At 36.0% G+C, this 17,739-nt stretch overlaps 1 protein-coding gene across 3 annotated transcripts in view; it reads left to right on the top strand.

The window, feature by feature from the left end:
- The window catches only part of LOC110458014, a 77,858-nt gene extending 62,338 nt beyond the window's left edge, over positions 1-15,520 (top strand). For all 3 annotated transcript variants that reach the window (XM_021509539.1, XM_021509541.1, XM_021509542.1), the window contains 3 exons: positions 2,784-3,160; positions 4,935-5,149; positions 5,990-15,520. In XM_021509539.1, the coding sequence (XP_021365214.1) occupies positions 2,784-3,160; positions 4,935-5,149; positions 5,990-8,275 (2,878 nt within the window). In that variant the 3' untranslated portion in view covers positions 8,276-15,520. The remainder of the gene's footprint in view (positions 1-2,783; positions 3,161-4,934; positions 5,150-5,989) is intronic.
- Positions 15,521-17,739: the final 2,219 nt, after the last annotated feature.

Below are 17,739 nucleotides of genomic sequence, written 5' to 3'. Positions count from 1 at the left end.
AGTATTTTGTGTATTATATATAATGCTATACAAATACTTTTATTATAATTATTATCATAGCCCAAACACAATTTATTACAAAGTCATTGAACACACGTTGATTTCATACTCTTTCTAATTGATTTTCATTGTTATTTCTTTTTTCTGGAATACTATTAGTCGAGTACAAACGAAACTCAACATGAGTAATAATAAACATTTATAGATTGCAGCATGTTGATGCAGTCATTTTTGTTTTTGAATTTTATACAAGATTCAAGATGGCCATCAAGGCTTAAAAAATTAAACTTAAAACTTAACTTAAAACTCAATTTCAAAGTGACTAATTTCTTACTTTGCAAAGTGATAGATGAGGGGTACACTTTAAGGTTTTGACTGCAGACTGAAATGTAGCCTCTGATTGGTGGAAATGATTATAGTTAAAAACTTCTATTGAGCTGATCAAGTACCAGATCACATTTATTAACAACAGGAAAATAATACAGGTTCTATACAAAGCAGTTAAATTGAGAATTGGCAAATTTTAAGACTAATAATTCTATTTGTTCATTATGTAAGATATTTTACATTCAATCAGTTTTTAATTATAACTCATATTTAATTAATATAAAATAAGACATTATCTGATTCAATTATGATTAAAATTCAATTTAGAATAAAGAATAAAAATTCAATTTGAAATAAAGAATTCAATTCGAAATACAGGAAAAAACCTGTATGTGAATAGATCAGTGTTTAAAAGCTTGAAGTCATAAATTGATAAAACATTTGTAACACAGTTTCTGTGTGGGGTCAGCTAAAAAACCTAGGATAAGCTAGATAAGGGACTCCTGGTAGGTCGGAGGACAGTTTACTGGGGTCAGAGGTTGAAGTACTAAACCACTGTGTGTACACTGTTTATGTGACTTAACAGGGAGGGAAGGGAACACCACTGGACGTACAGTAATGGAGGAAATGGATTTCCTAATTTGTAAGAAAAAAAACACCTTTATTGGACCACTTAATTCACATGAACAACCTAGGTTTGTGTTGTTCAGTGGTAGAGACTATAAATAGTGTTGTGAATTTGCTTAAAGGGAAATTCAGAATTTGTTTTTGACCTGAATTTAAGAGTATGTTAAGATAAATAAATCGTATGATCTTTGATGTAAATGTCTTGAAAAATCATGAAATGTTCCCAATGGTAAAAGTAACGATTATGTATTTTCCAAGGAACACACTGAAACAGTGGTTATGGTGGCAGGGCCCCCACAGGAGATCAAACAGGATGCACTTATACTAATGTTTATTTCCTTTCTTTAAATGTTAATACACTATATATTTAATTTTATCTGTTTTACATATAAAATGGAGTCTACTGTTTAATTATTGTTTTAACGAAGAAAGAGAGTTTGTTAAAGAAATAGTAAGATATGGAAAAGCTCGGTATCAAATGTAAAAGAATATTTTCTAATTCATAAGAATTGAAACGTTAGGTTACTATATTTATTTATTCGTGACGTGATTACTCTATTGATTATAAGAATTTGATTTTTCAGTGTAAATTTGTTAAATTTTCAATCTTATATAAAAGAAAATGTTAAAATGTTATCTATATTATTAGCGAATGAAATAGACTTCAATATCCAAGTACTGAGATTCTAAATTATTACTGGAAGATAAAACTTGATGTTTTCTGGTATTTTCATTTCTTACTAGTTAATGAAACTGAAAAATCTTCTGCATGCATCTTCTAAGATTCAAGATTCAAATAATTTTATTGAATGTTAAAGAAGGTTTTTTGGAAAAGTATTTGAAATTAGCTTGAAGTTAGAATTAATACAAAATGTCCAAGTATATGTACAGACTGTGTTATCGATTTATATTTGTTTTCATGCCCAATACTTGAATGTCACTTGTTTAAAAAACGGTTTTCGTAATTCAATGAAAAAATGTTAACAAGCCAATATGGAACAAACAGGAAACATTCATGTCAGGGATTGTAGAAGGGATGGGGGCAGGAATGAAAATAGGGGGTGGGGCAGGGGATAGGAGGGGACAGTGGTGGTCAGCTACATGGATTCATAGAGTTTGGCAATTATTTATACCTTGATGAAAATAAAATCAGTTGCCATCAATGCTAAATGAACTTTGTGGCATGATGCTTTTTGAGAGTAACTTTAAATAGTCAGATTTTCGGTGTGAGTAAAAAAAAACAGTTTGTAATTAGTCATTTAAAATGTGGTTTTAGTCTCTTTTTTTTTTCTTTTTTTTTTTTAGTTTGAAAAGTGCTAATCATGACAATTATGTTTTACATTAATTTATTTTGTCATTTTAGTTTATTTGATATCTGTTAAATGACATACTTCGCCTTGATTTCTCCAGCTTTCTAGCTGTTCTCTGGATTGCTCCAGTCTATTAAGATGTACAAATGACTGTCAGCTTTCTTGGAAGTAAAACTTTGATAGACTGGTGTCCCTACTTTACAGGTGTCACATATACCGTACCCTGATTGCCCCTGTGTACAGGGAAGTCACTACTCAAAGACGACTGTCATTTTAGACTCCTGTATTCATCCACTGTATAGCTATGATTGGTCTTTATTGACTCCTGTATACCTATGATTTGTATTTTGAGTTATTTCTCTTACTGATTCTACCAGTGATTTTTGCTAAACTTGTCTCTCCTAAAAGTATTGCATACTGTCCATATTGGCACTAAGATAATTATCTTTAACCAATCCAAATATTGTCTTAAGTTAAAACTTGTGAGTAGTTGACTAACCTGATGATTTGTACTTGCAGGGCGGATGCTGTGTCCCCACAGATAGCTGATGGGGTAGATAAGGTGATGTCGGAGGACCACACCCTCATAGAAAACCAAGAGGATTGGAAAAAAACCTACGGCGAAAACATCAACGAAGATGATCATTTAAACAACTCCAGTTACCATGGTGATAGTCATGAAAAAAGCAACCATCTTGACAACTCCAGTTTCCTTAGAGACACTGATGACCTTGAGGACAGCTCTAGCCCTATAGTTTCTCCATATGATGATCATGATGGTCTGAATGTAAACAATTCTTCGTACATCTCCGATGGAAGCAGTTTCGACACAGATAGCATCAATCTCGTTCCAAATAAGGAGGGTGTTTTTTTCTGTCACCTCTGCAGCTTTTCAGGTAAGTCTTTTATTATTTCCCCCAAACCAAGATTATCTCATTTTTCCTATTTATTTATTTATTCAAAGAATTTTATCTTACATTTGTAAATACTGAAACATGGAAAATCTCCGTCAATTTATACCTTACAAATAATTTTAAAAAAAGACATTTATCGAATTTGAATAAATTTAATGTTTTAAGATATCAAACTAATTTCTGATTAATTCATATCAAACAGTGTCGCCATACTTTTGTTACTATTTTAATATTTTCCTCAATTTATGTGTAAAAACATGTTGTTCTAAGTGTGGGATTATCATTGATGGTGTTTGAATGTTCTGATCTGGCACATAGGTAGGTTACAATACAAGACAAATACACCTTTCACCAGCAAATGAAACAATAAATATTGACAACGTATCATTCATTGTTTAAAAATACGATTGTGATTGTTAATGAGGTCAGTCCTGTTCCAAATATCATGTGATCGTTATCAGGGGAGATAACTGCAGTGGAAGTTGGTGACCTCACTTCCACATAATCACTTGAACTTTTTACTCTTCTTATCAGCAAAACATGATAAAATAAATGTTCTACGCAAATAAATAAAGGTTGTGACCTTATCGTGACAAAAATGTCAAAAACACGAGACTTTATTCCGTAGCCTTACCTAGGTAAAGACACTCCTGCCTTTTTGAACCTGTCTAAATCTCAAGCACAAAACTTTACCTGTATTTGTTTAAGAAACATTCTTATCTAAAATACACTGTGCTGATAAATTATGATCTTTTTATCACTACAATGACCTAGTTTTCACCACAAAATGTACCTGTGCGATAGACTTATCCTTGATTTAATCCAAATTTAACATGAGGCAGTTTGCTTTAATTTTGTTTTGTTGGGACTTGAGTGGTTCATGGGAAAGGAGGGGTCTGTTGTATAAGGGGATGTAAACATCACTTGACTGTACGGGTGAAATAAATTGGCTCTTTTTATTGCTGTTATTTTCTCATAAATAACATCTTATTAATTTTGACTAACTTAAACCAGGGAAGTGAGCTCTAGTTTGGAGAAATCTATTTCAACAATTTAAAACTGACACCGTATTTGACAGGTACAGATTATTTTATCAAACAGGTTACAGTGTAAGGTCTTTGTGAATGGAATTTCCTTTCCTCTTTTCAAATTCCTAGATACACGTCCTTTTACAGAATCATTACAGTAAATATATACATTTTTTGACATGGAGGATTAATGAAAAAATTGATGTTATAAATACAGACTTAAGACGTCACTCTGTATAATTACACACAATGGTAGACCATACAAATGCAGTCTTATGTGACAGCTGACATCCAACCCTAACATAGAAGTTGACTTGACAAACCTGAGTTGTTTTACAGACTTAAGGATGCTCGTACCACTGTCAAAAAATATGTATAGAAAACTGTTTTTTTCTGGTATGGCTACAGCTTTGGTAAATAATTCTGAAATGAAAACCATACCTTGCTTGTCTTTTATGAAAAAATAATGAAGATGAAAAAAACCCAACAAAAATTAACAACAGTGTTCGGAGTGTGAAAACAATGGTCATGGCCCATTCCTGTGCCAATTATATATTAAATACGGCATTAAGGGGGAGTAACTGTATTCCCACACATCTACAGTGGACTTCTCCAGTGTTTTTGCCTGCAGTGGGACGGGGACCCCTAACACATCGCACCCTGATGTACAAACTATGTGTTAATTCACAGATTTTAGAACTCGCCTGCATACAAATTTCTAATTGCAGGCAGAAATCAAGGCGAGTTTGAACAGCATATGACCTGCCATTTTGAGCACACGTGCCCACACTGTGACTACAAGTCCCGAACAGAAGGACGATTGAAGCGTCACATCAAAGATTTCCATACAGAGGACCCACCAGAAGGATTCGGGACCAAAAGAAACATGGGGCGCCCAAAAGTGTTCAGGTGCAAGCAATGTGACTTTTCAGCAATAGAGAAGGTAAGATAATCAGTCATGTTTTCTTCAATGAAACATCACCCGATTAAGTTTTATAATTCCTGAAAGAAGTTTACCTGAAGGAAGTTTACCTGAAGTTAGTTAACCTGAAGGAAGTTTACTTGTAGTTATTTAACTTGAAGGAAGTTTACCTGTAGTTAGTTAACCTGAAGGAAGTTTACCTGAAGTTAGTTAACCTGAAGGAAGTTTACCTGTAGTTATTTAACTTGAAGGCAGTTTACCTGTAGTTAGTTAACCTGAAGGAAGTTTACCTGAAGTTTGTTTACCTGAAGGAAGTTTACCTGCAGTTAGTTTACCTGAAGGAAGTGTACCTGAAGTTAGTTTACCTGAAGGAAGTTTACCTGTAGTTAGTTAACCTGAAGGAAATTTACCTGTAGTTAGTTAACCTGAAGGAAATTCACCTGTAATTAGTTAACCTGAAGGAAGTGTACCTGAAGATAGTTAACCTGAAGTTAGTTTATCTGAAGATAGTTTTTCTGAAGTTAGTCTACCTGAAGATAGTTTAATTAAAATCATATTTTAATTTCTTCAAAAATGGTATTTAACAACAGGGCATATGGTCTTAATTTAGGACCTCTTCCTTTAGTTGATTCTTCATATGGTGCTACAATAAATAATAAGTGCTGTTAAAGCAAGTAATTATTTTTTCTGTAAAATAGAAGTATGGTGTAGTTAGCTAGTTAGAAGTAGCTAATTAGAAGTAGTTTTGTTACACTTTCTTGCTATAAATGATTGTTAATGCTGCTGCAGAGTCATTCAGTATCAGTAACACAACAAGATAGAATTGATTCCAAACTAATTAATGTTTATATTTCTTTGTAGGAAGAGTTTTGGTCTCATGCCCGGAGCCACATCAAGGAAGACAAGATACTGCAGTGTCCTCGTTGTCCTTTCGTCACGGAATACAAGCACCACCTAGAGTATCACCTTCGTAATCACTTCGGGTCAAAGCCTTTCAAATGTAACAAGTGTAACTACTCGTGTGTAAACAAGTCCATGCTGAACAGCCACATGAAATCCCACACCAACGTGTACCAGTATAGATGTGCCGACTGTACCTACGCCACAAAATATTGCCACAGTCTCAAACTTCACCTTCGCAAATACAACCACAAACCAGCCACGGTGTTGAACTCGGACGGTAGTCTGCCGCAGGGCATTGACGCAGAGGCTTCTGGCCTCTCTCTGATGCAGAAGAGAGGTCCTCCACGTGGACCAAGGGGTCCAAGGAAGGACAAGTTTGACCCCTTTGTCAGTCAGTTTCTTAACATGCCCCATGTTGGACTGCCTGGTATGCCAGCAGGTATGAACGGCGGGATGATGTCGCCGTATTGGCCAGTACTAAACCAGTTTCCACCCAATGGCCTTCACGCTCCGCCTCCACTGGTACCAGTATCCATGAACTCTCCACTCGGAACTCTACCTCAAGAATTTGCGCAACGTAAGATTGCACTGCAATCAACCCCTGGTATGGGCAATAGCCCTGGAGGCCACAAGCTGTCGCCCAACTCTCTCTTCAAATGTAAATTCTGTAGTTTTGCCTCGGATATCAAAAATGATTTGCTACGTCATGTCATGAAAGTACACGCATCAGAAAACCGAGATCTCTTCTCAATTATTGGTATTTCTCCTGAGGCATTTCTTGAAGATCGCTATAAACATAAATTTGGAAGTCCAGGCAGCAAGTTTCATGCTGATGACGGGAAATTTCCGACGCTCAACATTAAGAGGGAGCTCCCTTCACCTGAAAGTGTTAAGTCTAGCACTCCTTCCTGGCCCGAGGAATACCCTGTTGGGTCCTCACCAACTAAGGCCAGGTATTTGCACAGTCCAAATGGAGGCTTTGCAGGGTTATCGAAGATGTCGTATGACGCTTACAAAAATGGGATGAAGAGTCCACTGAAAGTCCCCGACCCTCCTGCTGGGGAGGACATCATCAAGCAAATGATGCACAAATTCGGATCAGGAATGCCAGCAACCAGTCCACGCGTCAATCGTGAATCGTCTCCTCTAGATCTCACCAAACGAAGGTCCCCATCAATGAGTCCCACCCTGGCTGAAGGATACAACCAATATCCCCAAGACAGGAATATGTTCCTGGAAAGACATGACATCATGCCAACTGGTGCAGAAATGTATGAACATGAACTGCCAAGAAGGAGACCAATTGATAAGCTCCCTCAGGAAGAATCGCAGGAACTTCCCAGGAAGAGACCAACTGAAGAGCTCCTCCATGAAGAATCACGGGAAATGTATGAAAGCGAACCACCAAAGAAAAGGTCGAGGAAGGGGAAAGCCTTTAAACTGGACACGCTTTGTATGAAGCTGCAAGAGAAGGCTGGAGACAGCGATGTTGAGGATGCCTACAGTGGATCGGACGGCTACGTCGACAATGAGGCCCATGGGACGCGACAGGAATGTGACTCGGAGGCTTATGGTGCGGAAACCATCAGCAATGAGGATCAGAATGAGGGCAGGCCTGAGGACAAAGAGGTTAAAAACAATGCTGAAGATTTTGAAGACGTGCATAAAAACCTTGCCATCCTGAATAATGGAAAGTGCAATGAATTTGCTGAAGGAGAGAATAAGGAAGAGATGGAAAGAAAAGAATCCGTGAAAGAGGGAGAAGCAAAGGATACAGATGATGAAAATGGCAGAAGTAGAGAACAGATGAATTTGAATATCAAGAAAGCGCTTGAAATGGCTCAGATAAAATTGAGGGAAACAGGAAGACGAAGAGAAATGGAGATGTCAATGAGTGCCTGGCACGAGTCGAATAAAGCTTACCACTTTCAACGAGGCATGAACGGTCACAGTCTCCCCTCAACTTCTGACCTAGACACGCTACACAGCCGATTTCCTGCAGACAATGCTCATGGTTCTTTCATCACCAGCACTCCGAAGTCAAAAAGTACTGGCATGATGGGACACGAGGTGGATAAATACGAGTGTGCGTATTGTGAAATAGCTTTCCGTAACTGTGTTATGTATACCATGCACATGGGTTACCATGGCTACCGCAATCCCTTCAAGTGTAACATGTGTGGTTTGACCTGCAGTGACAAAGTGGACTTTTTCCTCCACATTGCTCGTGAGGCCCACAATTGATCACCTTATTTTGTATATGTTGTAGAACTTAGAAAACAGCATCTTGCGAGACAGCACACGTGTTGCTATGAACTGTTAATGCTTTTAGTCACTTTTTCCTCCATACAATTTTAGTGCTGCCGTTGATATGACCAGGTTCTGTCTATCTGACGTTCTGTGGGAAACATAAGAGAACCTTGGTGTGACATTCAGTGCACAAAGTGAGTTTTTGGATCAGCAGGAATAGTCCGGCCGATCCTTGTTGTCGTGTTCTTCTTGTGCTGTATTTTGGTGGAGAGATTGTGTCCCACAAAAGACAAATGTGGGATTCAGATGTTTTCATGACATTTCTCCTCAAAAGACATTTTGCAGCAGTTTATTGTGTGCATGAGAGACAGTGATACACAGGGAATATATAGAGGTGCGTGGTAGGAAAAAGTGGCCATTGTTTAATTGTACATTGTTGTTGAATTATTTATTTCTTTATTTTTATTATATTTGCTACCCACAGACATTGTTTTGTCCCAGTCTGTCGTGGAGGTAATTTGCAATACATGCCTTTCACATGCATATAAAACGGGTGTTTATTCACATATTCATTCTGTACATATATATTAAACTTACTATGAAGTAATTCCTCCATTCCATTGGACAGACATTACTTTAGCAGTTCCTCTACCAAAGGGGCCACAAAGTATATAAAGATATTAAAAAATAATTCATGTCCAAATACTGTTGAATTTCATTCAGATTTGATTCATTCTGGAACAATTGGAGAAAATAAGTTCCATTGTATGTAAGGGGAGATAACTCATCAATAACTCATAGTTTATTTATTTAGCTGAATCCTGCAATATTTAGTGTAGTGCAACCTTATTGTATCCTTCTACAGCATACAGAGTTGTCACCCTTCCCATCCTTCATTGGCCATTTCGTTGAAGGCAGCTAGTCAAATATCTGATCATCTTTATTAGATATTATTTTGTTACGCACGATATTTCTGATGGGGCCATGGAAAATACGGGTTATTTGATTGGATGTCTCACCAAGCTACGGGTCATTTTATTGGACAGATGTTTCATTTGAACATCCACTCCTCAGGCTGCAGTTTTCCAATCTTTTTTTTTTATTATTCTACAATAAAATGCCTGTGTAATACTATGGTGTCATAATGGTGATACGCGAGTATGTATCCTGAATATATTTGTAAATATGAATTGTTAAGTCATCAAACATATTATTATGACTGATCAAGTTGAAGCATAACAATATATTTTCCCCATCATATTTAGTCATCATCTTTTCTTTCATACAGTAATTTCAATAAAACAACATGGTTCTCATAGACCTCTTACTAACACTTTTACTGGAGTTTGGTACTGTAGCATGCACTTAGCGTACTTATTGAAGAGGCAACTTATTTTAGTAATTTTTGTGATGATAAAGAAATTAAATGTTTAAAAAAAGATATTTTTATATTTAAAATTACGATAATGGCTAAATATTATAAAATCCCTGTATTCTAGTTTGTTAGAAATAGCTGTTACACTACCACATGGCTTGACACAGGAACCTGTAAAAAATCAACATTACATGGAAATATAAGTACACTGATATACGAATACTGACAGTAAATCTCCTTTTGTTGTATTTTCTCTCTCATCCATTTAATACTATAGCCTTTCATCATTCATATTATCTGAAATTCAGTCCCTGTAAATGTAGTGTTACCAATGAACCCAATAGCTGTATATATAAATATTTTGGAATTTATATGACTTACAGCAGAACCTTGTCTAGCAGATTCATTCTGGAAATAGTTTAGTTGGTTGAAAGTTTTACTGATTAAGCTTTGAATAGCTGGGCCATAGGTCATATCTTTGATGCAAAGTTAATGAACTTGTTTAATTTTCTTTTTTTACATTTTTCTTATATTCATGATATTAACATATTTCTGTTACTATTTCTAGAATTGAATAGTTTTTGCAAACCTTTCCAAAAAACAAATCTTCAAATATTTTAAGCTGAAAAAAAGTTTAAATACTAAATGCAGATAGAAAATAGTTAATAAGGATCCTTGTACCACTGCCGAAAACTAGCTGTTTGTTGGAAATTTTCTTCCAGCATTTCTATAGCTTTGATCAATCATTTCTAAAAGGAAAACTATACCTTGCGATATTTCTATGCAGAATTTCACTGGATTCAAACTGGATTCCATGTATGCATGAAAAAAATGTGGTTTTTTCTAGTATTTTGCTTGCAGTGGGTCAGAGATCCTTAATAATCATAATTTGGTTTGTTTCTAAACTTTCTAACAAGGAACAAGAGTATAGGTTGATCAAACCTGTTTGCAATTGTTGTAAAATAAATTAAGTTAATTTTTAAACAAGGTTCTGCTGTAATTATTTAACTTATCATATTTAAAATTCAGTTTAATTCGTTAAGTAGAACATTTTAAATAAAGTGTCTGTTTTCTCTGTATATGTTGGTATAGATACACATGTACTGTCAATGAAGTAGTTCTGTGTTTTAGCAAGTAGTATCACTATAGTTTTAGCGTAAAATGCAATAACTTTTTTATTTGCTTTTGTTTTATAATATCCCGGTAATTTAGTTTAATGAAATGTTTAAATCAACTAGTCAAGCGGCGCTGGCTGTATCTTAATTAATATATATATAGTGTTGATTTGTGTAATACGTGTATCTTATAGTGCAGTTGTAATATATAATCCAAATCAGGATCCTTTGGACCAATTATGTTGCTGGATCGGCAGTATTGATATCATTGTTTCATAGATTCCAGCTCACCTCCTAAAACTTCCGTAATGAGTGTTACTAATGAGAAATAAGCAAACGTACCTCAATAAAGCTCGGTTCTGATAAAAAGCTCTACATCTGAGGGTAGAATTTCATCGTCATCATCCACCTTACATACGACCCACTGTCATTATCTACATCAATGGTGCAAATTCATGTTTTTTTTTCCTTTATGATTTGACGGCATTAACACTATTCTGCTGATAATACTGTATACAGGTCACTGTGTAGTGTACTTATCATGTTTTTTTGTTTTTTTTATGCATGTTTTATTTTTTAAGTTTAATCCTTAATGATGTCCTTGCTTGTATTTGACCTTGCAAAGGACAGGTGCTTTTAAAATGTCTACAATGTCAAAGTGTTGCATAACCGGACTAAAAATAACCCGATAATTTTTCTTTCGCATTAACAGTATTTTCACTGATGGCCGATAGTTAGTTGTTTTGTTTTATATATTACATAGTGGAAATAAATTTTCTTAATCACAACAAATTACTGCAGTATTCTGCAAAATTGGTTGTATATACAGGTTTTGTGTTCTTCAAATGTAGCACAATTGTAAAACTAGGTCCTCCACTACTTATACGTGTATTTCTGTATTTTTGTTTGGTAATGTCAGGACTAATGGAAAAAGTCAAGAGACAAAATGGATGCACATACTTTGAAAAACCTTGTTAACTGCCCCATTTGTTGAGCCTAATTTTGTTGTTAAAGGTTTGGAAAGACATTGAAGGAGACAGATGTATAAAGAAATCTTTTGAAAACATTGAAAAGGGGAATGGAAATTTGTTGGCGGTAAGCGAGGTGACGAATGCGAAGAGAGGCATTATATCAAGGTTTTCCTGTTTCACACTCCTATTGGGCGGTTATACTTTAGTCCAGAATGCAACAGTTTGATAGTGTAGAACATTTGTTTTGTTTATAGGTGCTTTTCATCTAGATCATTATTATACAAACATTTTCTTTACTTTCTGTTACTGAGCTTTTTGTTGATTTATCAAGAAATTAAAGGCTATGTTTCATTCAATACATTTTCTGGTAGAAATCCTGCGCTGGGGACCGCTAATTTGTCATCAACCTTAAAATCAGTTTGACGCATTTTTTTTTTTATCCAATTAGCAAACCAAGTACCTGCATAGAATTTGATATGTTCCTCTGGTTTTGTGGTTTGAAGGTCACCACTGTGAACTACCATTGCATTGAATGTTTTTTTAGCAGTGATTGCTATAATTAACATATCTTTAATACAAAGTTTGATGGTTCAATTCTTATGAAATTTTAATGTAAACTTCATGAACCATTTACTTAAGTTTAAGTGATCTTAAACCATTCATATTTTCAAAGTCAAAGTAAAGTCCATCACTGTTTAAAATAATTTTGACTATAAAACACTTTGTTAAAAAACTGAATACATTGTCTATGTGCTTCTACTTCTGTATAATTTTCAACAGTTGTCATAAAAATTCAACAAATTTGAAAAACTAGTACTCAGACCTGATTCCCGTTGATTGCGTGGTGATAGGTGTTGTAATGTTATTTGTTGTTGACACAAATTCCAGTGTTTCGTTTTATCTTGTAACAAGTTAGTGCTTGGAGATTACTGGGCCTGTTGGCTACTGCCAATATTCAATGTGTGGGTTTGTATTAAAATGTACTCGATGAACCAGTTCATATGACATTTTCTGCCACTGTCGGTTGCTATAGTAATCATACATTGTAAATGATTGCTAATCGCCAATTAATGTGTAAAAATAAGCACTTAGCGTATTTCGGTTAAATATGAGATTTCATGTAAATATTTCCAAAGGGAGATAACTATGGGCATTACTATCGACGCTTATTACCTCGTCCACATGTGTGTTTAACTGTGTCATATAATGCTAACAATAGAAACTTCTGTGTATAAATAATGTATTTTTTAAAATGTTTGTTTCATTATGAAATTACTCAAATTAAAATTCTATTCATAAGGAAATCAAACATATTTTTGTTCTACCAATGGTTTCAATTCTATGAAATAATCAAAAATTCTATTTTAACTTTGGATTTCAATATTCATGCAGTTTGAGATTATGTCAATTTTTATGATTAATGAAATTCAATCAAATTATTTTCAATGGAAGAATTTGCAAGACTTTGTAAATTTAGGTGTATAATTTGGTAATTTTCATGTACTCTGTTTTTTCTGAATACAGCAATCTTATGTAATAAAACTGAGGCATTTCATAATGTTCATCTATCTCATGCCAGTTATTGGTTTGCTTGATTTTATGAGAAACAAAAATCAAACTACAAACAGTATTTCTAGACTACTTTTGTACATTGATACAAATATTTATGTTGGTATTGACATGAATGTGTATTGAACTGCTCGTTAAGTCAAAAAAGCCGATGGAATCTAGATTTCATATGTAGGGTTATATTGCTGCTTTAACTGCGGCATGCCCAGGGGGCTTAGACCCCAGAAAGGGGGTAATATTACTGTTTGTTAACTGCAACAAGCCCAGGGGGTCAAGACCTCAGAAAGGGTAACATTAGTTAACTGTGAGAAGCCCTTGTAGCCTAGACCTCCTCACACCCAGGGAAAGGGGGGTAATTAATGACTGACTTGGTTACCTGTAACAAGCCCACACGCCCAGGGAAAGGGGGGTAATTAATGACAGTAGATAATGACTGACTTGGTTACCTGTAACAAGCCCACAAGCCCAGGGAAAGGGGGTTAAATAATGACTGACTTGGTTACCTGCAACAAGCCCACAAGCCCAGGGGGCGGGGGGCTAGATCTCAGAAAGAGGGTAATATTGACCGACATTTTTACACGAAACAGGACCACGAGCTCAGTGGGTGGGCCTAGACCTCAGAAAGGGGCAACAATGCCCAACTTTGTTACCAGTAATAAGTCCACCTCCTTTCCCCCCTCCTTCCATGCAATAGAGGAGTCACTGGTTATATGCCCATTCTCCTTCCTCAAGTGTTGTAGATTTGGAGTAGGTACAGTGGACTTATTCGCAAATTAATATAGAAATGTTTTACCAGAAATAACTTTCAACGGTAAAATCTGTTGAGCTTAAGACAATAACACAGGCTAATCACCGGTAAAAACCCTCAGTTATAATTCAGTTGTATTATCACGCATGAAAATAGGAGTATGGATGACTTGACTGGTTAACAGAGTTAACAACAGTCGGTAACAATTATTTAGTTTATCAGTACAGAACATAAACAATTGTGTATAAATGTTGATATTTACATCAAGACTGATGTATTCTTGCCTCATACAACTACCTCAGGGAATATAGGATATGAAATGTAAATAACGGGAGAAAAAAATAACTATTTATGAAGATTTTTGTTGATGAAAATGATATCCTATTTATTGGTGTTTTGTAAATATATGTCTAGAGAGATTGCTTGTATGCATAACTCAACTTTTTCTTGTTTAACATGTATCTTGTATTTCGCAAAAAAAATATCTAGAATTTTTTTTAATTTTCTGTTAAAATTATTTATATAATCCATGATTTTTGTGTTTGAAATCGTTATAGGTAAGTCTTATTTTCCAAATGATTTAGACTTCCTCATTATGGAAATCCTTTACGATATATTTGATATTTTTTTTAATTGACCTTCAGTACATTATGTATTCATTCCATATTTTGAGATATTGATGTTTGTGCATCCAGCTACCCTCCACCGTACATGTCGTATACTCATCTCTGATGTCACATACACAGGCCTACACATTTTAGATAAATTAAAAGGAATTAAAATATATGTGATGTTAACGTAGAATGTGTTTCTAAATTAGAGAATATTTATCATTTGCATGTTGAATTTGTTCAAGAAATCATGCAAATTGATTGAAAATTTAGACAAACTTTTAGACATTGTCCATTTTTTTCTTATTTTTTCTCTCTCTCCAATATTTAAATTCAAAATGATTTGAATAAAATAAGATGAAGTCTTCATGATGACATAACTTAAAAAAATATTTGAAAATAATGATTATTAAAACGTAAATTTTGTGCTAGTTTTGTTTGAATTATATTAAGTATAGCATCAGTTTTACTAGCGATTTAATTCAATATTATTAACCCTTGATGTTAATAATATTTATAAAGAAAAAATTGTGATTTGTATAATTTTCATATTGAAATGAAAAGGTTTCCATTGGGCGAATCAGTCTATTAGTCACCATGCCCTTATATGGTTATGTGTAATTATTGTATGTTTAATCAGTGCGATAGTTCCCCCACTCCAACACATGTGTAATACAGTCTTGTACAATGTAATACAGTGTATTAGTGTACAATATAATACAGTGTATTCTAATACAATGTAATACAGTGTATTCTAGTACAATGAAAATCCAAACTATCTTCTAGAATAATGCAGTAATTTGTGATGTACAATGTATTCATATTGTGGAGCATGTAATAAAAAAGTTGATCATACTTCTCAGACTTTTTGTTTGATTTCTAGTCAGCAACCTGTATCCTTATCAACAAAATACAAAAGAGGAGGGGCACATCCTTATCAACAAAATACAAAAGAGGAGGGGCACCTAATTAGAATTTCAGTACGTCCATGTAGAAAGCAAAAGGAAATTTACTGACCCTATGATCATTTTATCTATTTGTTACTCTTCAGTGGTATTCTATACCTAAATTTTCTGAATACAATATTAATGTAAGGGGATAGGAACTGGTAAAACCCTTTACACTGTTACATAGATAATTTAGTCTTAAACTAGTCTGTAATTAATATATTAGAAAAAGTGGGATATCTGGCACGGAGATCCAACATCCTACAGGCTGTGGTCTGTGGTCTACGGAGATCCAACGTCCTACAGGCTGTGGTCTGTCTGGTACAGGAATCGGAGGTGGCTACCACAAGGATATTCTAACAGAGATCCAACGTTCTACAGTCTGTGGTCTGTCTGGTACAGGAATCCGAGGTGGATACCACAAGGACATTCTAACAGAGATCCAAAATCCTACAGGCTGTAGTCTGTCTGGTACAGGAATCAGAGGAGGATACCACAAGGACATTCCAACAGAGCTCCAACGACCAACAGGCTGTGGTCTGTCTGGTACAGGAATCAGAGGTGGATACCACAAGGACTTTCTAACAGAGATCCAACGTCCTACAGGCTGTGGTCTGTGGTACAGGATCAGAGGTGGATACCACAAGGATATTCTAACAGAGATCCAACGTCCTACAGGCTTTGGTCTGTGGTACAGGATCAGAGGTGGATACCACAAGGATATTCTAACAGAGATCCAACGTCATACAGGCTGTGGTCTGTCTGGGACAGGAATCAGAGGTGGATACCACAAGGATATTCTAACAGAGCTCCAACGTCCTACAGGCTGTGGTCTACAGAGATCCAACGTCCTACAGGCTGTGGTCTGTGGGGGACAGGAATCTGAGGTGGATACCACAAGGATATTCTAACAGAGATCCAACGTCATACAGGCTGTGGTCTGTCTGGTACAGGAATCAGAGGTGGCTACCACAAGGATATTCTAACAGAGCTCCAACGTCCTACAGGCTGTGGTCTGTCAGGTACAGGAATCGGAGGTGGATACCACAAGGACATTCTAACAGAGCTCCAACGTCCTACAGGCTGTGGTCTGTCTGGTGCAGGAATCCGAGGTGGATACCACAAGGACATTCTAACAAAAATCCAACGTCCTACAGGTTGTGGTCTGTCTGGTACAGGAATCAGAGGTGGATACCACAAGGACATTCTAACAAAAATCCAACGTCCTACAGGTTGTGGTCTGTCTGGTACAGGAATCCGAGGTGGATACCACAAGGACATTCTAACAGAGCTCCACCCAAGAGTAATACATACAATAAAGTCTACAACTAAGGAGCATCAACAGAAGGTTCTGATGATGTTAGGCCTGGCCTACTAAAACATGTCAGCAATTAAACGGCTACAGTATCGGAATCATGGGTGATGATGTTAGGCCTGGCCTACTAAAACATGTCAGCAATAAAATGGCTACAGTAACGGAATTCTGGGTGATGATGTTAGGCCTGGCCTACTAAAACATGTCGGCAATAAAATGGCTACAGTAATGGAATCCTGGGTAATGATGTTAGGCCTGGCCTACTAAAACATGTCAGCAATAAAACGGCTACAGTAACGGAAACCTGGGTGATGATGTAAGGCCTGGCCTACTAAAACATGTCAGCAATAAAACGGCTACAGTAACGGAATCCTTGGTGACGGTGTTAGGCCTGGCCTACTAAAACATGTCAACAGTCAAACGGCTACAGTAACGGAATCCTGGCCGATGATGTAAGGCCTGGCCTACTAAACATGTCAACAGTAAAACGGCTACAGTAACGGAATCCTGGGTGATGATGTTAGGCCTGGCCTACTAAACATGTCAGCAATAAAACGGCTACAGTAACGGAAACCTGGGTGATGATGTAAGGCCTGGCCTACTAAAACATGTCAGCAATAAAATGGCTACAGTAACGGAATCCTGGGTGATGATGTTAGGCCTGGCCTACTAAAACATGTCAGCAATAAAACGGCTACAGTAACGGAATCCTGGGTGATGATGTTAGGCCTGGCCTACTAAACATGTCAGCAATAAAATGGCTACAGTAACGGAATCCTGGGTAATGATGTTAGGCCTGGCCTACTT

Source organism: Mizuhopecten yessoensis, unplaced genomic scaffold, assembly GCF_002113885.1.
Source record: "Mizuhopecten yessoensis strain PY_sf001 unplaced genomic scaffold, ASM211388v2 scaffold9399, whole genome shotgun sequence".
NCBI classification, from domain to species: Eukaryota; Metazoa; Mollusca; class Bivalvia; order Pectinida; family Pectinidae; genus Mizuhopecten; species Mizuhopecten yessoensis.
Note: the sequence above shows the minus strand (reverse complement) of the source record. Positions and strands in the feature narration are given on the sequence as shown.